Raw genomic sequence first — 18,142 nt, 5'->3', positions numbered from 1 at the left:
TCACCTGAACGTCACAACTAATAATGTTTTGTTCACCAGAGTCAGTGGGCGTGACAAGTTGGTACACTGAGGTTGAGAAAATGCTATTTCTGCTTTCCTACTTAAGTTGATTCATCCGTTGCTGACTCACATGGGCCTCTGTAAGGTTCCCTGGAGCTCGGGAAACTTTAACTTTAAGAAACATTGGGAAATCAGAAGTTTTAATTCATCAGATTTTAACTTTACTTGCAGAGGGCAATTTTCAGCCATCTACAGGTTTCCAACTTTGTGAAAAAGTATTAGGAACCTGTTGTACTTTTTGTGCTTTTCTTACCCACATTTTTAGATTATTGATTTGAATTTCAGTAACTTTAAAAAGCAACTGTCAGTCAGGCTAAGAGATCTCAAAGCAACACGTTCTGGGACGACCAAAATAAACTCAATGACCGCTGAGAAACAAAGCTGCTGACGTCTGGAAAGAGTCGTAGAGATATTTCTAAGGTTTGTGGACTCCAGGAAACTACAGCAAGAGAAATGGAGAAAATGCAGCACTGTTAAACCATCAATCAAAAACGACTCCAGGCGAATATCTACAACTTATCTTGGTAAGTCATAAAGGAAGCCAGAATAATAACAAGGTTTAAGGTTTGTGTTTGTGATTCAACAGCAGACGCCTGCACAGCTTACCCTGAAACATAAAGGCCCACTTCATGTTTCTGAAAACGACAAATATTGACGGTTTTGTAACTTCATGTACCCTGGGATGTTTCTCCTTCAGCCATTTATTGCTTATCAGTGGCTGCAGTCAGGAAGTTGTTTCATTGGATGGGTACCAGGTTCCACTGAATGTTTCCACCCTTAACAGTAACATTTTCCCAGTGGTGAACAATCACTCCTCACGTCCCCCGTTCTGCCAGCTCATCTCCTCCCAGCTACTCCATATCCAACAGGACGCACCTTTTGGAAAATCAAAATTGTCCTCCATCGGGTCTGAGTAGGACTTTCCACTAAAATCCCTCTTTGCGTCCCTCCTCGCGAGGTGCCGTAGCAGCAAATTGACCTCTAAAGAGATGAAGAAAAAAGAAATGAAGGTTTTGGAGTGACTATGTCAAAATCTGAACTAAAATTGAATTGAATGTAAACATTTTAGCAAAGTAAAGTGGCTAGAAATTCCTCCTCATGTACGTAAATAAAAGACTCATCCCCATCAGCTGTCATAGATATTTGATAGCAGTTTCTGCCAGCAGACAGAGTACAACCAGTTACTAACGTTGGGAAAGTTTTTAAATAAGCACAAGTTGGTTTGGAATAACTTAAAGTGACAGTATTATGTATTTCCCAGTCACATAGTGCCATTTCATAGCACAATCAAGTATATTATCCTCAGTTGTTATTAAAAAATGCAATATATATAAAACGCCTTCAAATTGGGCCTCTGTCTCTTTAAAATCTCCTGCTCTTCCTGAAACTTCACCATCAGGAAGTCATCACAACATGGCTCCTCTATTAACCCTTTAACAATGTTTTTACCTGTTTCACTGAGAAGTAGCTCGTATGATGAGTTCAGCAGATGCTCAGTTACACCAAGAGTTTGCTAATTGCTTCTGGCTAGTCTGCAGGAGCTGAGAGGACGAGTCGTGGGGGAGGGATGCTCTGTGAGGCAGAAGCTCGGAAACTTGGAAGCTGTACCTCAGAGGCGGCGTTAAGTTTTTTTTAAATGATTTTTCAAACATGCTTGAAAGAATCAAAGCAACACTCCAGGTATGTTTTTGATGAGGGGATAACATTATAACAAGATGTAATGCTAAAAAAAAAAAGTCAATTTTACATAATACTGCCCCTTAAATTTAATAATTTGAGTGAAAACTCCATTTTGCCCAGGTACACTCGTCTGATTTTTAAATTTGTTGATTCATCTGAACCATTTCAGGCTTGCTAAAACATAAGAAATCTGCAAGGAACATAAATGAGTAAAGCAATTTAAGTTGTCATTCGCTCCATTACAAAGTAATTTTGATCGAGAAATTGATTTAAATGTCTCAGTCGTCCATCCATTCATAGAGCAGATGTTGACTGAAGACTCTCGTCATTGCTGGCTCAAACTGAATTTATTTGTCTTACAGCCACAGGGAAACTCCACACCAAGCCAGTTTGCACAACCTTTTCAATTTGATCCGGGCGCATGATCAGATCCGTTTCCTGAGAAATGATACCATAAAACCTGCCTGAACATGTCCAAGCCCCCTGTAAGCTGAGTGCAGGAAGTAGGTTTCTAATTGTGATGAATTGGTTTTTAAATGGGCCATTTTACAGTAGCGCTGAAGTGTGCTTTGGTAGACAAAAGGGTGAAAACGCTTTAGAAATCCCCCTTCAGGAATTACTACTCTGAAGTTTTAGCTTTTTCTTTTGACACAAAAGACAGTTGGCAGTAATGCTGAAGAAAACCAACACCTCTATTTGTTTAGAATGAAAATAACTTAATAAATTCCCACTGAAACCCAGGAGTTTTGAAGCTATGCTACGCTAACGGCTCTTGGGGTTTACGTTGCTGTGCTAATTGGAGTAGTTGTGTAGGCTAATGGTTGTCAAACTTTCTTAACGCTAACAGTGGTGGCAAACATACTCTCTACTGGTACTAAAATAAAACAAAATGGTGGAATCTATTGACAAGTTAAATAATCATGTGTTTCCAGATGAAATTTGATGACAAGCTAACAAAGATGGCTAAAATAAACTGTAATTTAAGCAGATTCTGATCCTCACTTCTGGAAAATTAAATTCAGCAGATAATCTTTCCAGAACTACTGTAGTTCGTAACGTAATTAGATGGCAGATAAATGAAAATGAAAACTGTGGGATAGAAGCAGCTAACATTTCTATACAGGTTGTTGGCAACAGAAGGTGCAACACTCACTAATTTGAGCTCAAATATGGATTGTGTTGCTGTGAGAGGCAGTATATGGATGAATCCTCAAAAGTAACTAGTGCATGAAACCAGTCTACCATTAACCAAAGCAATAAAGCCATAAAGTTATGAGACAAGGTCAGATACTTTACAACCGCCCTTTGTGAAGAGTTGCTACTTATCAAAGAGATGCTACATACAGTAAGGATGGCCTTAGTTTTCTCACACACAGCTTTTCCATTTTTGATTTATTTTTGTTTCGTAAATAAGGACATTGTGAAACACTTTGTATGCCCGAGATTTAAATTCTCTCTCTCTTTTTTTAAATTTTATTTATTTATATTTTAAGATTTCAGAGTAATTTATTTTTAATTGTAAAAAGAACTGGTGATTCTGGAAAAGATTTGGGATTTTGACATAAAAAAAAACCCCAGTAGGAACATTTATTTTAGCAGCTAATAATCTAATTGTACTTTGGCCTGGAGAGTGTACTTTATTTTTACAACAATGTTTAAAGATGACAAGACATATACAGTTTTTAAAAAAAATAATAATAATTTTTACCGAATTAAATAACTTTTAGAGCTTAAAACCCAAATACCAAATTGTGTTTCCAATTTGATTTACCTGAATACTTTGCTTGGATTGTGGATATTCTGGGAAATAATGAACTCAGGGCGATGAGTTAAGAGTGATGGAAACTATTAACGCTAAAGGTTGGGATAAATAAATCAGGTGACATCGGTGATTTTCACGTCAACACCTTTCACTAGTATGACTCAGATGACATGTCACACCAAATAGTTCAGAGTAGTGAATCACCCACTGTATCGGATGATCGCTTCAGTTTAATAAGCACATATTTAATGTAAATTGCAATAAGAAAAATAAATAAACCAGGGTTAGCTTAAAAATTTATACTTTTACTGTTAGAAGTGGTGACTAAAAACAGCCAATGAAAAACCTCGTGCAATTTAAACCGACGAGAAACACTAAGAGCCCAGATGTCCGACCAAAAGAGGAAAAAATTTAATTGAACGCACCAAATAAGCTCATCGTGTGACAGTTTCATAGTTTGTTCACTTATTTCACTTTTCCAAAGTGACGGGGGTAATTCCACTCAACCTCAACCTATATAAGGACTTAAAGCTTCGTGTTTACAGGTGCCAGGTTATCGATAGTGCTGCCTGTTGCCTGGTTACGCCACCCACGGGAGTCCCCAGACCAAGAGGGACTCACCGCGGCAACTTACCTCACCTCTGCGTTCAGGCTGGGTGCAACCACAGGAGCAACTATCACTATGCAGAGACAAAAGCGAAACTGGACGAAGAGGGGGAAAGAGAGAGAGAGAAAAAAAACAACCTCGATGCGGTTTTTGCAAACATCAGCACCTTTTTTGATCTCCATTGCTCATCTTGAAGACCTGGAAAGCCCTCAATGTTCACCCAGGCAGATGAGCATTTTACTCCAGCGGTTCTGTTACCTACAACTGTAACCTTGAGTCAGAAAATCCTGCAGGTTGTGAAGCTTAAGACTTGCGTGTTGTTAACAGGCACGTGTGTGATTTGGTTTAAATGTTGTAGATAATTTAATTTGTGATTCATTTATTTGATTTCATAAAAGGATATATGAGGGCCCCATAATTCAACTGATCCATCTTGGCTATCTTCTTAAATTTTCAACACATTGGCTCCATCTAGTGGCAAACACAGTTACAGCTCACAGAAACAGGGCAGTCATTTTGTTTGTTTGGCAGATGATCGCGCCAAAGTAGATTTAATTACTTGATTCATCTCTAAGTGATCTGGTTATGTGAACTTGATTCATCTCTAAGTGATCTGGTTATGTGAACTTGATTCATCTCTAAGTGATCTGGTTATGTGAACTTGATTCATCTCTAAGTGATCTGGTTATGTGAACTTGATTCATCTCTAAGTGATCTGGTTATGTGAACTTGATTCATCTCTAAGTGATCTGGTTATGTGAACTTGATTCATCTCTAAGTGATCTGGTTATGTGAACTTGATTCATCTCTAAGTGATCTGGTTATGTGAACTTGATTCATCTCTAAGTGATCTGGTTATGTGAACTTGATTCATCTCTAAGTGATCTGGTTATGTGAACTTGATTCATCTCTAAGTGATCTGGTTATGTGAACTTGATTCATCTCCAAGTGATCTGGTTATGTGAACTTGATTCATCTCCAAGTGATCTGGTTATGTGAACTTGATTCATCTCCAAGTGATCTGGTTATTATGTGAACTTGATTCATCTCCAAGTGATCTGGTCATGTGAACTTGATTCATCTCTAAGTGATCTGGTCATGTGAACTTGATTCATCTCTAAGTGATCTGGTTATGTGAACTTGATTCATCTCTAAGTGATCTGGTTAAGTGAACTTGATTCATCTCTAAGTGATCTGGTTATGTGAACTTGATTCATCTCTAAGTGATCTGGTTATGTGAACTTGATTCATCTCTAAGTGATCTGGTTAAGTGAACTTGATTCATCTCTAAGTGATCTGGTTAAGTGAACTTGATTCATCTCTAAGTGATCTGGTTATGTGAACTTGATTCATCTCTAAGTGATCTGGTTATGTGAACTTTTTACAAAATAGCATATCTTTTCCTATTTGTAACTTTGTATTACTTTCCAAAAAAGTATTCACATGGCTTTGCTTTACTCCCCCCCCCCCCCCCACATTACAATCAGTTGGGAGTCTCTGCTAGCTGTTCACTCGCCCCTACTTCACAACACCGCTCTGATTTTATTTTTGGATCATAACACTGCATGTTGTTGGATTTAATTTCAGAATATTTCACTACAACACTGAAAACATTTAACTTTCTATACAATGTGAAGTTTGAATAACTCACATGTGAAACATCTGATTGTGTTTTGTTGTGAACAAAAACATGAAGTATTGTAATGAGTTTGGTTTTTAGTTCTGGTTTCGTAATTGTGAACACGTCTGTCGGGTCTATTCAAAGATCTCAGCTCTTTATAATTTTCAGATTTTTCTTTACGAACAATGAGAAACATTAATTAACGCTTCTGGATGAAGGTAACCTAGCCATCGTCTCATTGTCAGGCTCTGGAATCCGTCAGAACATCTAGTGAAATGTAGAGGAGAAACTACTCGTGGGAAATTACAAGAAGCTTCAACAGGTTCTAATAAAAAAGTGACTTTATTTAATAAGATATACATCTGTGGTCATACGCCTCTGCTGGTTGGGAGTATTTACAGCGTTTCTTTCCGCGATCCCTGAAGTATTTTATGCCAGTCTTTTGAAACATGACTGAAATAAATAGACATTATTCCCTCGGGGCTTTATCGTTTGTGATTCCTCTGCTTGCTTTCACTGCCGAAGCGTCGCGTCTCCCATCGCCGTCTTTGGCGTCCTGATGGCTCGGCCTACTTCAGGGTCCAGTCTCCGTCCAGTTCAGATGACTCAACTCCTCTCTGCGACATGCGGCTCTAAAAGTTTCTTGATCTCAAGCTCCTGCACGAGCTTCTCCACCAAGACCTTAAACTGAGGCTCCGGCTCCTGAAACGACGAGAGGCAGAACAGAACGAAGTCGACGACCTGCAGACTTTTACGTTTTACTGAGTACATGAATGTGTCGGGTTCAAAAGAGATGGATAACAGGTCTAACTACACCACTTCATATATTCAAGTATTTCTGTAACAAAACAGATGTTGTGATGTGGTGGCCTTTTTAAAACGCAAAGAGGGAATTAACCAGATTTCAAGCATTTACAACACCCCCCTCCAAAAAAAGAGCTTGATTTAAACAATAAAATGTATTTTTTAATTGATTGGTCCTGCTTTTTTTTCCAGCTGTAAACATTGATATCATCAACTAAAAGCGAAAATCTACCGGATTAGCCTACATCCCCGCCCCATTTTCCTACGTCATGACAATCCTTCTAATTCAAGATGATTTTAAGCCTTTCAATACAACAAAGGTTTATGTAGAAGAAAGACAGATGCTGCAGTTCAGGGAACATCATGGTGAGTGAGGCAGGAGGGGCACAATCACAAGACATAAACAGTGTTATTCTTTAAAGATGCAGAGTGTTCCACACATGGGGTTCATTTCAAGAAATCATTGGACTGGATGGGCAACATGCATTGCATCTTCACTTTTCTTTCAGCCTGTGTTTTATAACAAACTCCCCCAAACCGACCTTCTTTGGATTATTTAAAATAGGATCCTTTATGGAGTTTTGCTTTTAATCTGTTTTTATTAATAATCTGACAGTATTTTCCAGGTAGCTTACAGCAACTAACTGCATGAATGTGGATAAAAGTCAGTGCCATGATGACGTAAAACATGTTGACACTGTGAGCTTTAGTTGCTTTATTGGCAAAATGTTTTTTCAAAGCAGACTCTTGAAAAAAAAAAAAAAAAACTAAATCTGTTTTAAATTAAAAGTCAGAGGCAAAGCCCAAGAACACAAATCACTTCTTCTGACTGAGTTTTTTAAAAAAAAATATTCTATCATTTCCTTTTGCAGCTTGTTTATCTCAAACCTTTAGAGTTGAACAAACATTTAATAAAATGTCCTTACTGTAACATAAAGACAGGAAGACTGGTTACCTTGTGCTCCAGCAGCCTCTGTTTCTCCACGGCCTCTTCCAGGGTCAGACCCACCCACTCCGCCTCTTCCTCTGGGATCTCAAACTGCTGCTCAGAAAAAAACACAGAAGAAGAAAAGATAAAACAGGCCTTTTTTTATTTCTCTCCAGGAGATTAAAGCAAAATTAATTCTCAAAGGTTGCGTTAATTCGTGGTTAGGTACCTTGTATTTGTTGTAAATGGTCTCCCTCTTGACCGGGTCGTCGGGGTAAAGCTTGGTGTCTCTGCGAGCCAGGCGGAGCAGCATCGCCCTCTTCAGGTTCATCCCCAGAGTAGAGTTCAGGTCCTCCTTCGGTGTCTGAAAAGCAGCGACCATTAAGAGTCAGGAAGACGTATTAATATGGAAAAAATAAATTCATGGTACAGCCCGCCCCCCCTGCCCCATGTTTACTTTCAGGATATAAAAGTCAAAGCCGAAGGCAGCGTCGATGAGGTCCAGAGTGCGAGGCGTCACATCGATGGTGAACTTGTGATCCAGGATCTCGCTGTACAATTCTCTCCTCAGCACCTGTGGCTTCCAAACCTTCTTCAGGCGGTTGGACATCTGAGCGACAGATGGGTTACAGTGAACTTTGGATAAGATAGTGCAACCCGAGAGTCCGACTGTAGACTTACTTTGTCATTGTTGGCATATCTGAAGCCGCTTATCCAGCCCTCTCCGCCCCACAGGCCATCTTGGGACTCCGGGGGGTAGTAGATGGGAATGGGGACGTCCTGCACCCGCTCTTTCACCCCGGTCTTGGGGCTTATTCTGTGCTGGACTCCCAGGGGCCTCCAGTGAACCGGTGTGGGCTCTTTCGGTTCCAGGGACTTCAGATAGTGTTTGGGGAGACGGGCGTAGATGCCCTGCTTCAGCTTCATAGCCTCCCACAATTTTGGGGGGAATTTATGAAGAGGCATGATGCACAGCTTCTACGTTGACAGATAAATCTGAAACAGAGGAGGAAGAAAATACACAAGCTTAACATCTATATTTAGTGGCAAAACTGCACAAACACAAAATCTTACCAGGTATTTCTAATACAAATATCTTAGTACACTTGAAATAAGATAAAACCGACAAGTAACTTTTCAGCATAATACAGGGGATTGTTTTAAGTGAATAATTACCTAATATTCATGAAAAAGCGTTGATTAAACGAGAAATAATTAGACAACGGAACATTTTCCTCAAACTAATTCATATGAAAAAATATTATAGCTTTAGCTTGCCTCTACAGCTCTGAAAATAAAAAGCAGGATTCAATGTGACTTTACTCTGAGTGTCTGTTATGAGAGAATATATTTGAACGAAGACTACAATAGACATATTATTTCATAATAATGCTGGTTAGCAGGAAGCTAATACAGATTAACAGAGCTACACAGGTTATTCCGCAACAAAAATAAAGCTTTACAAAATCTCTATCAGGAATAATTTCAAGGTTCTTACCGGGAATTTAGAAAATAGACAGTTCCACTAAAAATAGGTCCGTTTTTAATTTGTTTTATTCCCAAATTCAAGCCAACAAGGACATCGTGCAGCAACCACTACACTGGTTGACTTTTCCTCTTGTTCTTCTTCTCCGGAGAGAAGAAAGCAATTACAGTGCTGCCACCTCTTGTCAAATCAATGTCACTGCTGCTCTCGTTGTCTTCCGAAAATAAAATAAAATAAAATAAAATAAAATAAAATAAAATAAAATAAAATAAAATAAAATAAAATAAAATAAAATAAAATAAAATAAAATAAAATAAAATAAAATAAAATAAAATGCGGAGGTCTCTGCAATTCAGTGCATATGTTGAGGTATCCAGGTTAAAATACTTCACTGCCTCTAAAAGTCTGAATTGTTGACAAATTTGAACTTTTTTATGTTTGGACACAGTCAGAAAACAATTTTTTCTCTCCCTCTTTAGAGAATCCACATTTATAATGTAATTATACATAATATATTATTTATAATCTATTAATTACATTTGTAATGTAATTAATAATCCCGCACAGTCTAATCTTGATGAGGATTATTTACCATCTGCCATATCTGGGATCTCTGGACTTGGACTAGTTTCAGCTGAAAATTAAATAGCTTTTTGGGTTGTTTTTGATTTAAAATGGTGTCTCTAAGTGAGTGGCTCTTAAAGTTTTCCTCATATGTTCAAATTATGAAAATTATAGTACACAAAAAAAGAGAGATTTCTTCACCTTTAATCTGAAAAGATTAACTAAAAGATGAATTTAAAGATGAACATCTGAAGAGGTTTGAACTAAGGAACAAAAGAAGTAAATCGAAAATGTAAAAAAAAATCTCTAAGTTATATTTCACAACGAAAACAGCATTCAGCATTTATAGGAAACAGAAAATAATAATATACACATCCTTTATATTAGTCCGACAATTCGCCTTTTATTTTGAAATACCAGACAACATCATAACGGAAACGAATGTTTCTGACAAATAAACTGGTTTTTATGTCTTCTGCTCCTAAATGACCGCCCGAAAGGTGGAATTGAACCACTCTGCCGCTAAGCAGCTACGGGTTTGAAGCCCGCACCCCGGACCACCGAGGCTCATCCGGGCACTTTCAAACTGTCCGAACAGCGCTTTTAAGACTACTCAGATTACATATCACTTTCACTCACGGTGTTACTTTGATGTTTATTCATTTGTCATGTAAATCTTTTACAAAACAGTTCACACCTACCACAACTACATCTTACTTATCTGAGATCAGAATTCTCTCTTAATAAACCCGAAAACAGTAATGCTTTCAGCTCTGCTCTGTGTTATGCAAAGCAGACGCGATTTGATTGGTTGATTTATATTGTGAGGGTGGAGACGGAACTCTGTCTTCACAGGTGAAAGGTCGTAGATTTTCAGTGCATCCAAGTGAAACAGTATCGTCGTGGTTCTGCTTTGCCAACGATTACTGTGTAAAATCTTTAGCAAGGATCAACAGGGAGACCCATGTTTGGTATATTTATTTATGTTTTTCATAAAGAAACAATTAAATTTGGGCCATACAAACCTAACTGAGATTGGAATTACTCTTATATAGTAAAACTATCCATGAACTAAAAACTGCAACAACTTAAATATTGTATGTTATTGTATTGTATAATATGATATTGTTATTGGAATGACAGCACTGTTATACCATACCTCCTGTAAGTTATGAAAAATAGTTTGGAAATATTTGTTTCTTCTGCTAGCATTTTCTATTTTCTTATATTATTTGTCTTTACTCATTTTTTATGTTATTTTTTAAAGTACAAGAATTTCCACATAGCTTTATATTTTTATCTGTTTGATAACTTTTTTTTTAACAAGTTTAATCAGCGGTTATGCTAACAACGTTTTTACCAGCATTGGACTGAGAAGCAGCTTGTGTAATGAGATCAGCTGATGTTTGCTAATTCCTGCTGGCTAGTCTGAAGGAACTCAGTGAGGGACCCCCAGGAGTGGGTTGTTTCGTGAAGCTGCAGCTCCGAGGAGGTGCTGTGTCTCAAAGGCGGGGCTAAGTCCACCCAGGCGTTTAGCACAACTCAAAGGACTTCTCAAACACGCATGAAACAATCAAAGTAACACTCCAAGTATGTTTTTGATAAGGGAATAACATTATAAGATAATGTAACACACAAAAAATTGACTTTACATAGTACTGTAATTTATTTAACATCGCCCATATGAAATTGAAAAAGTAAAGCTTTTCCATAATCAATTAAAAAAACAAAAACGGATAGAAAATCTTTGGAATAACATCTGTTCATATAATAAAACTAACAGAGAGAAACATGTTGCACTATTTTCCGCCTTCACCTTCCTATCAGGTAAAAACAGAGAGTCAGAGGAATGTGTTCTCGATGACCAGAGTCTGAGGATCCTCCTGGCTCTCTCCAGTTCCTGGTCTCTGAACGCTCCGGGTCTGCTCCTCCGTCTCTTCCAGGAGGGAGCAGCACATACTGGCAGCACAGGCTTTCCCGCAGGCCAGGCTGCAGGGCAAGAGAGGATGAGAGCAGTGGTCCTCTCTGTGGACCAAGGTGGCGGCTTCATCTCCTCTGATCGAGGAAGAGGAGGAAGTGAACTCTGGCTGAATAGTGCTGCAGCTCACACCCTCGTTCTGCAGCACTTTGGTGACTCCTGCCATCAAATCAGCATAACTGGACAAATAAAAACACATTAGACATACATAAGGCAGCAATAAATACATTTATGTTGAATTCTTATGAATCATGAGTTATATAAATAATTTTTTTTTTGCTGTTTAAGTGGTCTGCGATAGACTGGCGACCTGTCCAGGGTGAACCCCGCCTCTTGCCCGGAACGCAGCTGGGGATGGGCACCAGCAACCCTCCCGACCCCATTAGGGACAAGGGTGTATAGACAATGGATGGATGGATGGATGTTTTAGTGGTGGGGCACGGCCTCTCTTCCCCACATAAACAATCACTGGCGTGCCAACTCGGTGAAGGTGGAAATGCTGGGGTAATCCACTCGGATGATTTACAGATTGTTTTAACTCAGTTAAAGTCCACTTTGGCATTTTGTACTCTTTGACTTGCAATAAACTTTGACCTCTGGTTACTAACTGCAGGTAAAAATATGAGAATCTCACTGGAAAAACTGAACTATTCCTTTAAAATGTGATATAGACTGGAAGGCAAAGAGCAACGCTGAATTAACCAAAGTAGGCATTGAATCCCTAACATAATCTGACATAGAGAAGTTAAATAAGTGCAAGTAGTTTGTTGCCTCATGACTGCAGGTTAACTCATGATTCTGTTGACGAATGGGGCATCTTGAGATGAGGACATTTTTAAAAGACTGCTGTTCAAAAAAAGAAAATAAAAACATAACTTTCTTCAACATAGAGACAATAGCAGCAAACAGAAACCCGTTTCATGATTTTCTGTTTTGCTTCAGGGTTGGTACTCTGATGTAAGAACATACTGAACCGAAAAAACAATCAGTGAAATATTAATTTTAGTCATGCAGACGCAGCCACTGTTTGCACCAATGTTGTCTGTAAGACATTCAGAAAATTTTAATCCAGAGCAAACTTGCTTAAGTGTAATCTTTTATAAAATAAAAGTAGACTGTTAATCAAGCAACCCAAAATATCTTTATTATTTTTGTGATTCTATCTTATATTTTCCAGTGCTTCTCTGGACCCATCCTAGTTAAATTAATCAAAACCATAACTAAGCTAAGATCTTCATGCTTTTGAACCAGCTTTCAGACTTTTAAAGCCCAACTCCACAACATTTAATCAATAAATAAATTTCAGCCCGTTCAAATTGCTTCAAACACGTCTGCAGAATTTGACTTCACCTGTTCAACGGAAACCCAGTGTGGCAGTGAACGTGGACAGAGGCCACTGTGAGCGACTCAGTTAGCTGCCAGACGTGGAGCTCGTGCACAGCCTGCACCCCGGCAACGCCGGCAAGCCTCCGGCCGACATCAGACACACGCATGTGTGGAGGAGAGGCCTGAAGAAGCAGCATGCCGTACCTGTACACCTGCAGGGACGCAATACAGAAACACAAAAACCAAGCTACGCAATTTAGAGCAGGCCTCATTGGTTGGCACCCTGAAAGATGAGTTGAAAAAAAAGGTAAAACAAGTAAAAAAGCTAAATATTCTGGGCACCTTACGCTTACCCAGTGATGTGTTACTGGGTAACCATAAGAAGATGGGGCCTGGATGGATTCTTGCGTACTTTGCCCAGTTGGGGCCCATATGGTTACCAGATTTTTTTCAACGTAAAACCTATGTGGGTTTATAAAATGGGGCCAGTATGGAACCTGCAGACAACATGAGGCCCGTTTTTCAGCCCATTTCCAACCTATATTGGCCCCACTTGAAAATGTTGGCTGGGTCTGTTCCTCGAACTGTAGGAAACAATTTGGGAACAACGCCTGAAGACGTTTCCACTGATGGCTAATTGGTAGATGATGAGCGTTGGCGCTACAGCTGAATTATGAATGTATCTCATGTAACTGTTTGCATTAGCCGCTATCTCGTGAACAAGCTTATTAACGTGTGATTTTAATTTATTTTGTATTTAATGGAAACAGCGCAATTGCAAGATTGTGTTTTTTTTCGACAAGGATTTGTGTTCCTTTGTAATGGAAACGCAGCTACAGAAAAACAGGGTGTCTTCAGTCAGTGGCTTCTTCAAATTTGTTGCAATGCAGACTGCTACAGGAGATCTTCCCTGCCCAGTGCCATCACTACCTACAACGTCTCTTTAAGGAAATAAAAGCTGACAGAGTGACCTGCGGAACAGACGTTGCAATCAGCGTGATGACAGCCAGCATGGAGAGGCCTGGGTCCAGATAAACCAGGACGCTGCAGGCTCCAGAGCCGTGCAGGAGCTGTGGAATGACCAGCATCACCAGGGCGTTGATCAGAGCCAGGAGGGATGTGAAGAGTCCCTGGATGACGAAGACGAAGGACAGGAGGCAGAGGGCCCAGCGGCAGCTCCATCCAGATGACGGCTTGTCCGCTGAAGAAGGTTTGTGTGTACTCTGACTGTCTGTGATTGGAGGAAACAGAAACAGCTAAAAACACACAAAAAAAACAAACTATATTCCTGAGGATTTTGGATGAAAACTTCAATTATCTGAACTCTGTTACCAGAATGCCCCATGCACAGGTGGTAATTCAGACTCTCTTTCTTTAAATGTGCAGCACTGTTCTCTCCATCAGTGGCTTCCTGCAGCTGAAGCTCCGTTCTGCAGTCGTGCTGAGGCAGGTTGGGAGTTCCTGGATTACAGAGGACAAGTACCTCGCTGTGGAGACAGCGGTGTGCTGCAGTTTGAACTTTGGACGGGACAGAGAGCTCCTCTTCGTCTTGGCCTTGGGACGCCTCTGCAGCGCAGACTGTGGGAGTGGAGCAGAGGAATGGAAAACAAGGCCTGGTGTGTTATCTGTGTTCCAGCTGAACATACACATTGTTCTCTTAGCGGAGATTTTTAAACCATATAATAAAGTTTCTTTTACCTTTGCCTCGTAATTGTTTGATCTTTTTTAAAAACTGCTACTCCGAGGTTCATAATTTCTGGCAAAAGTATTTATAATGTTTCAGTGTTTATCACACTTTGTTCTATTACAGCCACAAGATAAAATGTATTCAAATTGGTATTTTAAGAGAGATTCTGGAAGTGAAATTATTAGTCAATTAAAAACAGTGCAACCAACAAACTTAAGAAACCACCTAACTTTAGTCAGCCTGCGTGTGCAGAAGTTTATAATAGAGAAAGCTTTGAATAACATATAGGGAACTCTTCAGCTCTTCATCTGAAAACAGAGTGTAGCAAAACTACACACCTACCATCAGATGGTAGGCCGGGCAACAAGGGCATCAATTAGAGAAGCAGCCAAGAGGCCCATGGTAACTCTGGAGGGGCTGCAGAGACAAAACCTCAGGTGGGATAATCTCTTAACTTTTCCGTCCTTTATGAAAGAGTTGCAAAAACAAAGTTGATGTTGAATGAAGGTTAGTAGAAACCTGGTTTGCAGTTTGCCACCAGCCAAGTAGGGGACAGAGCAAACATGAGGAAGAAGGTGCTCTAGATTAGATGATGGCAAAATCAAAGGGGCAGTATTATGTAAAATCAACTGTTTGGAGCATTACCTCATGTTATAAAGTTATTCATTCATCAAAAACATACCTGGAGTGTTGCTTTGATTCTTTCATGCATGTTCAAGAAATCCTTTAATCCCCTATGGCGACCATACAGCTGAGCAAAACGCCTGGGTGGAGCCTAGAGCCGCCTTCGAGGACGAAGCTCCTCCTCCCCACATCTGCTGAGCTAATTATACCAGCTACTTCTCAGTGCAACACTGGTAAAAACGTTGTTAAACGCTGAATAGAGAAACGTTGTGGTGACATGTTGAAGGCAGAGTGTTGGAAAGAGTAGGAGCTTCTTAAAGAGTTAGAGGCGCAATTTATTCGTGTTAAATTGTGAAATCAAATGTCTTTTTTTGTCATGTTTGAAACATTGAGCATTTTTATAGCAATCTGAGGTAACACAGTTACTTGACTGTGCTATAAGTTGGCACAATGTGCCTGTAAAATACGTAATGTAGAAGAACTGGGATTCTTAATATGTTCTGTGTGTGATGGAAAGAAAAAAAAACAAGCCGTAAGTTAATGGATTTGTTTTGTTTCATTGTTGGGGAGGTTTCATGGTGTCTGTGTTGCCGTCACCTTTGTAGTTCATTTCAAGGCGAGGCTCAGTCTCCACCCGCCGCCTGCAGCTTTCTGCCTTCTTATCCAGCAGCTCATCCCAGTCCAGGACAAACAGCAGCATCTTATGGAGCAGACTCCCAGCTCCGACCACCACTGGCAGCAGGGGGTGGTGAACCGGGTGCGGCTTCACCATGAAACCCATGATTTCCAAGGAGTAGGCGATGCACAGGGAGACCAGGAGGAGGTAGGAAATGAAAACACCCACAGCCCGCTTCCTGCTGTCGGGGAACGACAGACCGCAGCTGGGAGCTGCTGGGGAAAAATGTTTTTGCGAGTCAATCGGAGCAGCCGGGTCTCGGTGGGGCTGTTCTCCGGCGGACTGAGCTCTGGGTGGAAGTTCGGCAGGTGGACCTGAAAGTGAAGGAGGAGGAAGAGCCCCCGAGGAATTGGAGGAGGCAAGCGGAGAAAATGGGGAGGAATCCGAGGAGTGGGTGCAAGGTTTGACGAAGCCCTCAGTCTGGTGGAGAGCCATGTGGAAAAGGATGAAAAGTGTATGGAAGCCGTCCACCATGGTGATGAGAGACTTACACAGCTGACTGACGGCGATCTCACACAGCAGCAGCAACACGGTCACCCCCATAATGCACCACTGTCGCAGCCTCATACCTGATGCTGGGAGACAAATTAAGAAAAAAAATAAAATGGCGTAAAGTTTAAAAGAGCACATCCATACAACACTGTGCCTCATTTCGCCCTGATATGTGTTTTGCCGGGTCGGAACAACATAACTTAAGTTCATGATTGCGAGTTGGAAGGAAAATTATAAATGGCTTTGTAATATACACATGTTTGATATTTTTACTTTTACAAAAACACTCAATTGTATGCCTGGCAGAAAGCTAACCCTGCAAATCATCCTGACGAAAACGCAAATGCTTTTGGAAATGCTTGAAATTTTTATTTGGGGTATTTGAGGGAAAATAATTTGAATGACTCTATTTTATTCATGCACTCCCTCCCTGATGGTACGATGCACATGCATGGATCATTTAGCTAATCATATTGATGTGTATTTATAGCAGTAGATGCACGTCGTTTCAAAGTCGAAGGGAAGAACGTTGAGATCAGTCTCCCACAAGACGAAGCACTTATGGAAAAAAAACCAAAACATTTTGAGGATTTAACAAAAAATAAAAAATAAAATAAGAAACATTCTTTCAAATGAGGGAATTAAAAAAAATATGCTCCTGATTTTAGGTAACTAACTAACCAGAGTTCTGTGCAGAACTTTTTCTCTCTCCATGAAGCATACACAAAGTAACAAATTTAAAATGTATTTACCCCAAAGTAGCAGACGAGGGAAGACGAGCTTAACTCCTGGATAGAATCTGTGTGTGGATGTTGCTCCCTCTTCGGTGCACCGTCCTCCTCTCCCTCCTCTTCCTCCTCCTCCTCCTCCCTCTTCTGGGCTCTAATCACAGTCATGTGAGCGGTAGAGGAGGGTGGGCGCTGTTGCTCTCTCGGTCGTCCCTGTTTGCATTCCCCTCCACGGCATTTTGGAGGGACACAATGCAGGCCCACCAAGTCAAGCCCACACTTCATACAATACTGTTTGCACTCAAAATCCCCATTGAGCTGTCGAGGTTTGAAACTAGAACCAGATCACATCAAGAACCGCATCGTAGAGGCCTTGGAGAAAGATCCAACCACTTCAACCCCCCGCCCCCCCAAAAAAAAAAAAAAAACCCCAATGTAAATAAGATTAAAAAAAATTAGGAAACTTAAAAAAATAAAATGAATTGTGGCCTTTTCCCAACATTTAATCAACCTTTTATCCACTCACAACTTGAAAAAAAAAAGGAAGCAAAGCTTAGCAGGGAAATAGTAACAATATTTAAGAGAATATGAGACTCTTATGGTGTCACCATTAAAACACATTTCTCAACAAAATAGATTCAACCTAAAATTTGATTATAAGAAACAACAACAACAACAATATTCCCATGGGGCAAAACTTCATTGAACTGCAGAAAAACCCCCAACATTTTACACAGATCAAAAACAGTATTTTTCCCTTAACAGAATTCTTCTGGTTTTGCTTTATGATTGCACATAAATCTTTCAATCAAACAAAGATTAAGATGAGTTAAAAATGACTTGAGAAAACACAAACGTTTTAAAATGATTGTTTAATTTATTTCTTGTCAAAACATGAATTAGCTGTAATTAAATATATTTCTTTGGAAATATATATCCAAGGGAATATTTCCAAATACATTTGGTTTTCAAGTTTCCTCCAGGCTTGACAACTGCCAAACAAGTGCAATCAGGAAATCATTTAAAAAGAAACAGTTTGACAACATGAAGTAGACCAAAAGTGCCCTATTCAAAGTATGGACCTAAATCTGATTGGGAGAATTTACTGTGACTGATTAA

General features: G+C 39.8%; 2 protein-coding genes and 1 non-coding gene across 3 annotated transcripts; all 3 read right to left on the bottom strand.

The window, feature by feature from the left end:
* Positions 1 to 6,053: 6,053 nt before the first annotated feature.
* On the bottom strand, positions 6,054 to 9,113 carry mrpl28 (mitochondrial ribosomal protein L28). The gene is made up of 6 exons (XM_044120713.1): positions 8,961 to 9,113; positions 8,144 to 8,458; positions 7,920 to 8,072; positions 7,692 to 7,826; positions 7,490 to 7,576; positions 6,054 to 6,432 (listed from the first exon to the last, which is right to left on the bottom strand). The coding sequence occupies exons 2-6, from the start codon at positions 8,426 to 8,428 to the stop codon at positions 6,337 to 6,339; spliced, it is 756 nt and encodes a 251-aa protein (XP_043976648.1). The 5' UTR covers positions 8,429 to 8,458; positions 8,961 to 9,113; the 3' UTR covers positions 6,054 to 6,336.
* An 889-nt stretch (positions 9,114 to 10,002) lies between these two features.
* Positions 10,003 to 10,089, bottom strand: trnastop-uca. Its single transcript has one exon. It is a non-coding gene; the product is annotated as a tRNA-Sec (tRNA).
* A 727-nt stretch (positions 10,090 to 10,816) lies between these two features.
* Positions 10,817 to 17,155, bottom strand: LOC122833263 (zinc transporter 1). Its single transcript, XM_044120712.1, has 6 exons — positions 17,048 to 17,155; positions 15,725 to 16,378; positions 14,149 to 14,394; positions 13,788 to 14,047; positions 12,841 to 13,028; positions 10,817 to 11,669 (listed from the first exon to the last, which is right to left on the bottom strand). Exons 2-6 carry the CDS (start codon positions 16,368 to 16,370, stop codon positions 11,354 to 11,356), a joined length of 1,656 nt encoding a protein of 551 aa, XP_043976647.1. The 5' UTR covers positions 16,371 to 16,378; positions 17,048 to 17,155; the 3' UTR covers positions 10,817 to 11,353.
* Positions 17,156 to 18,142: the final 987 nt, after the last annotated feature.

This window comes from Gambusia affinis, linkage group LG06 (assembly GCF_019740435.1).
Source record: "Gambusia affinis linkage group LG06, SWU_Gaff_1.0, whole genome shotgun sequence".
NCBI classification, from domain to species: Eukaryota; Metazoa; Chordata; class Actinopteri; order Cyprinodontiformes; family Poeciliidae; genus Gambusia; species Gambusia affinis.
This window is presented reverse-complemented; position numbering and strand designations above follow the sequence as displayed.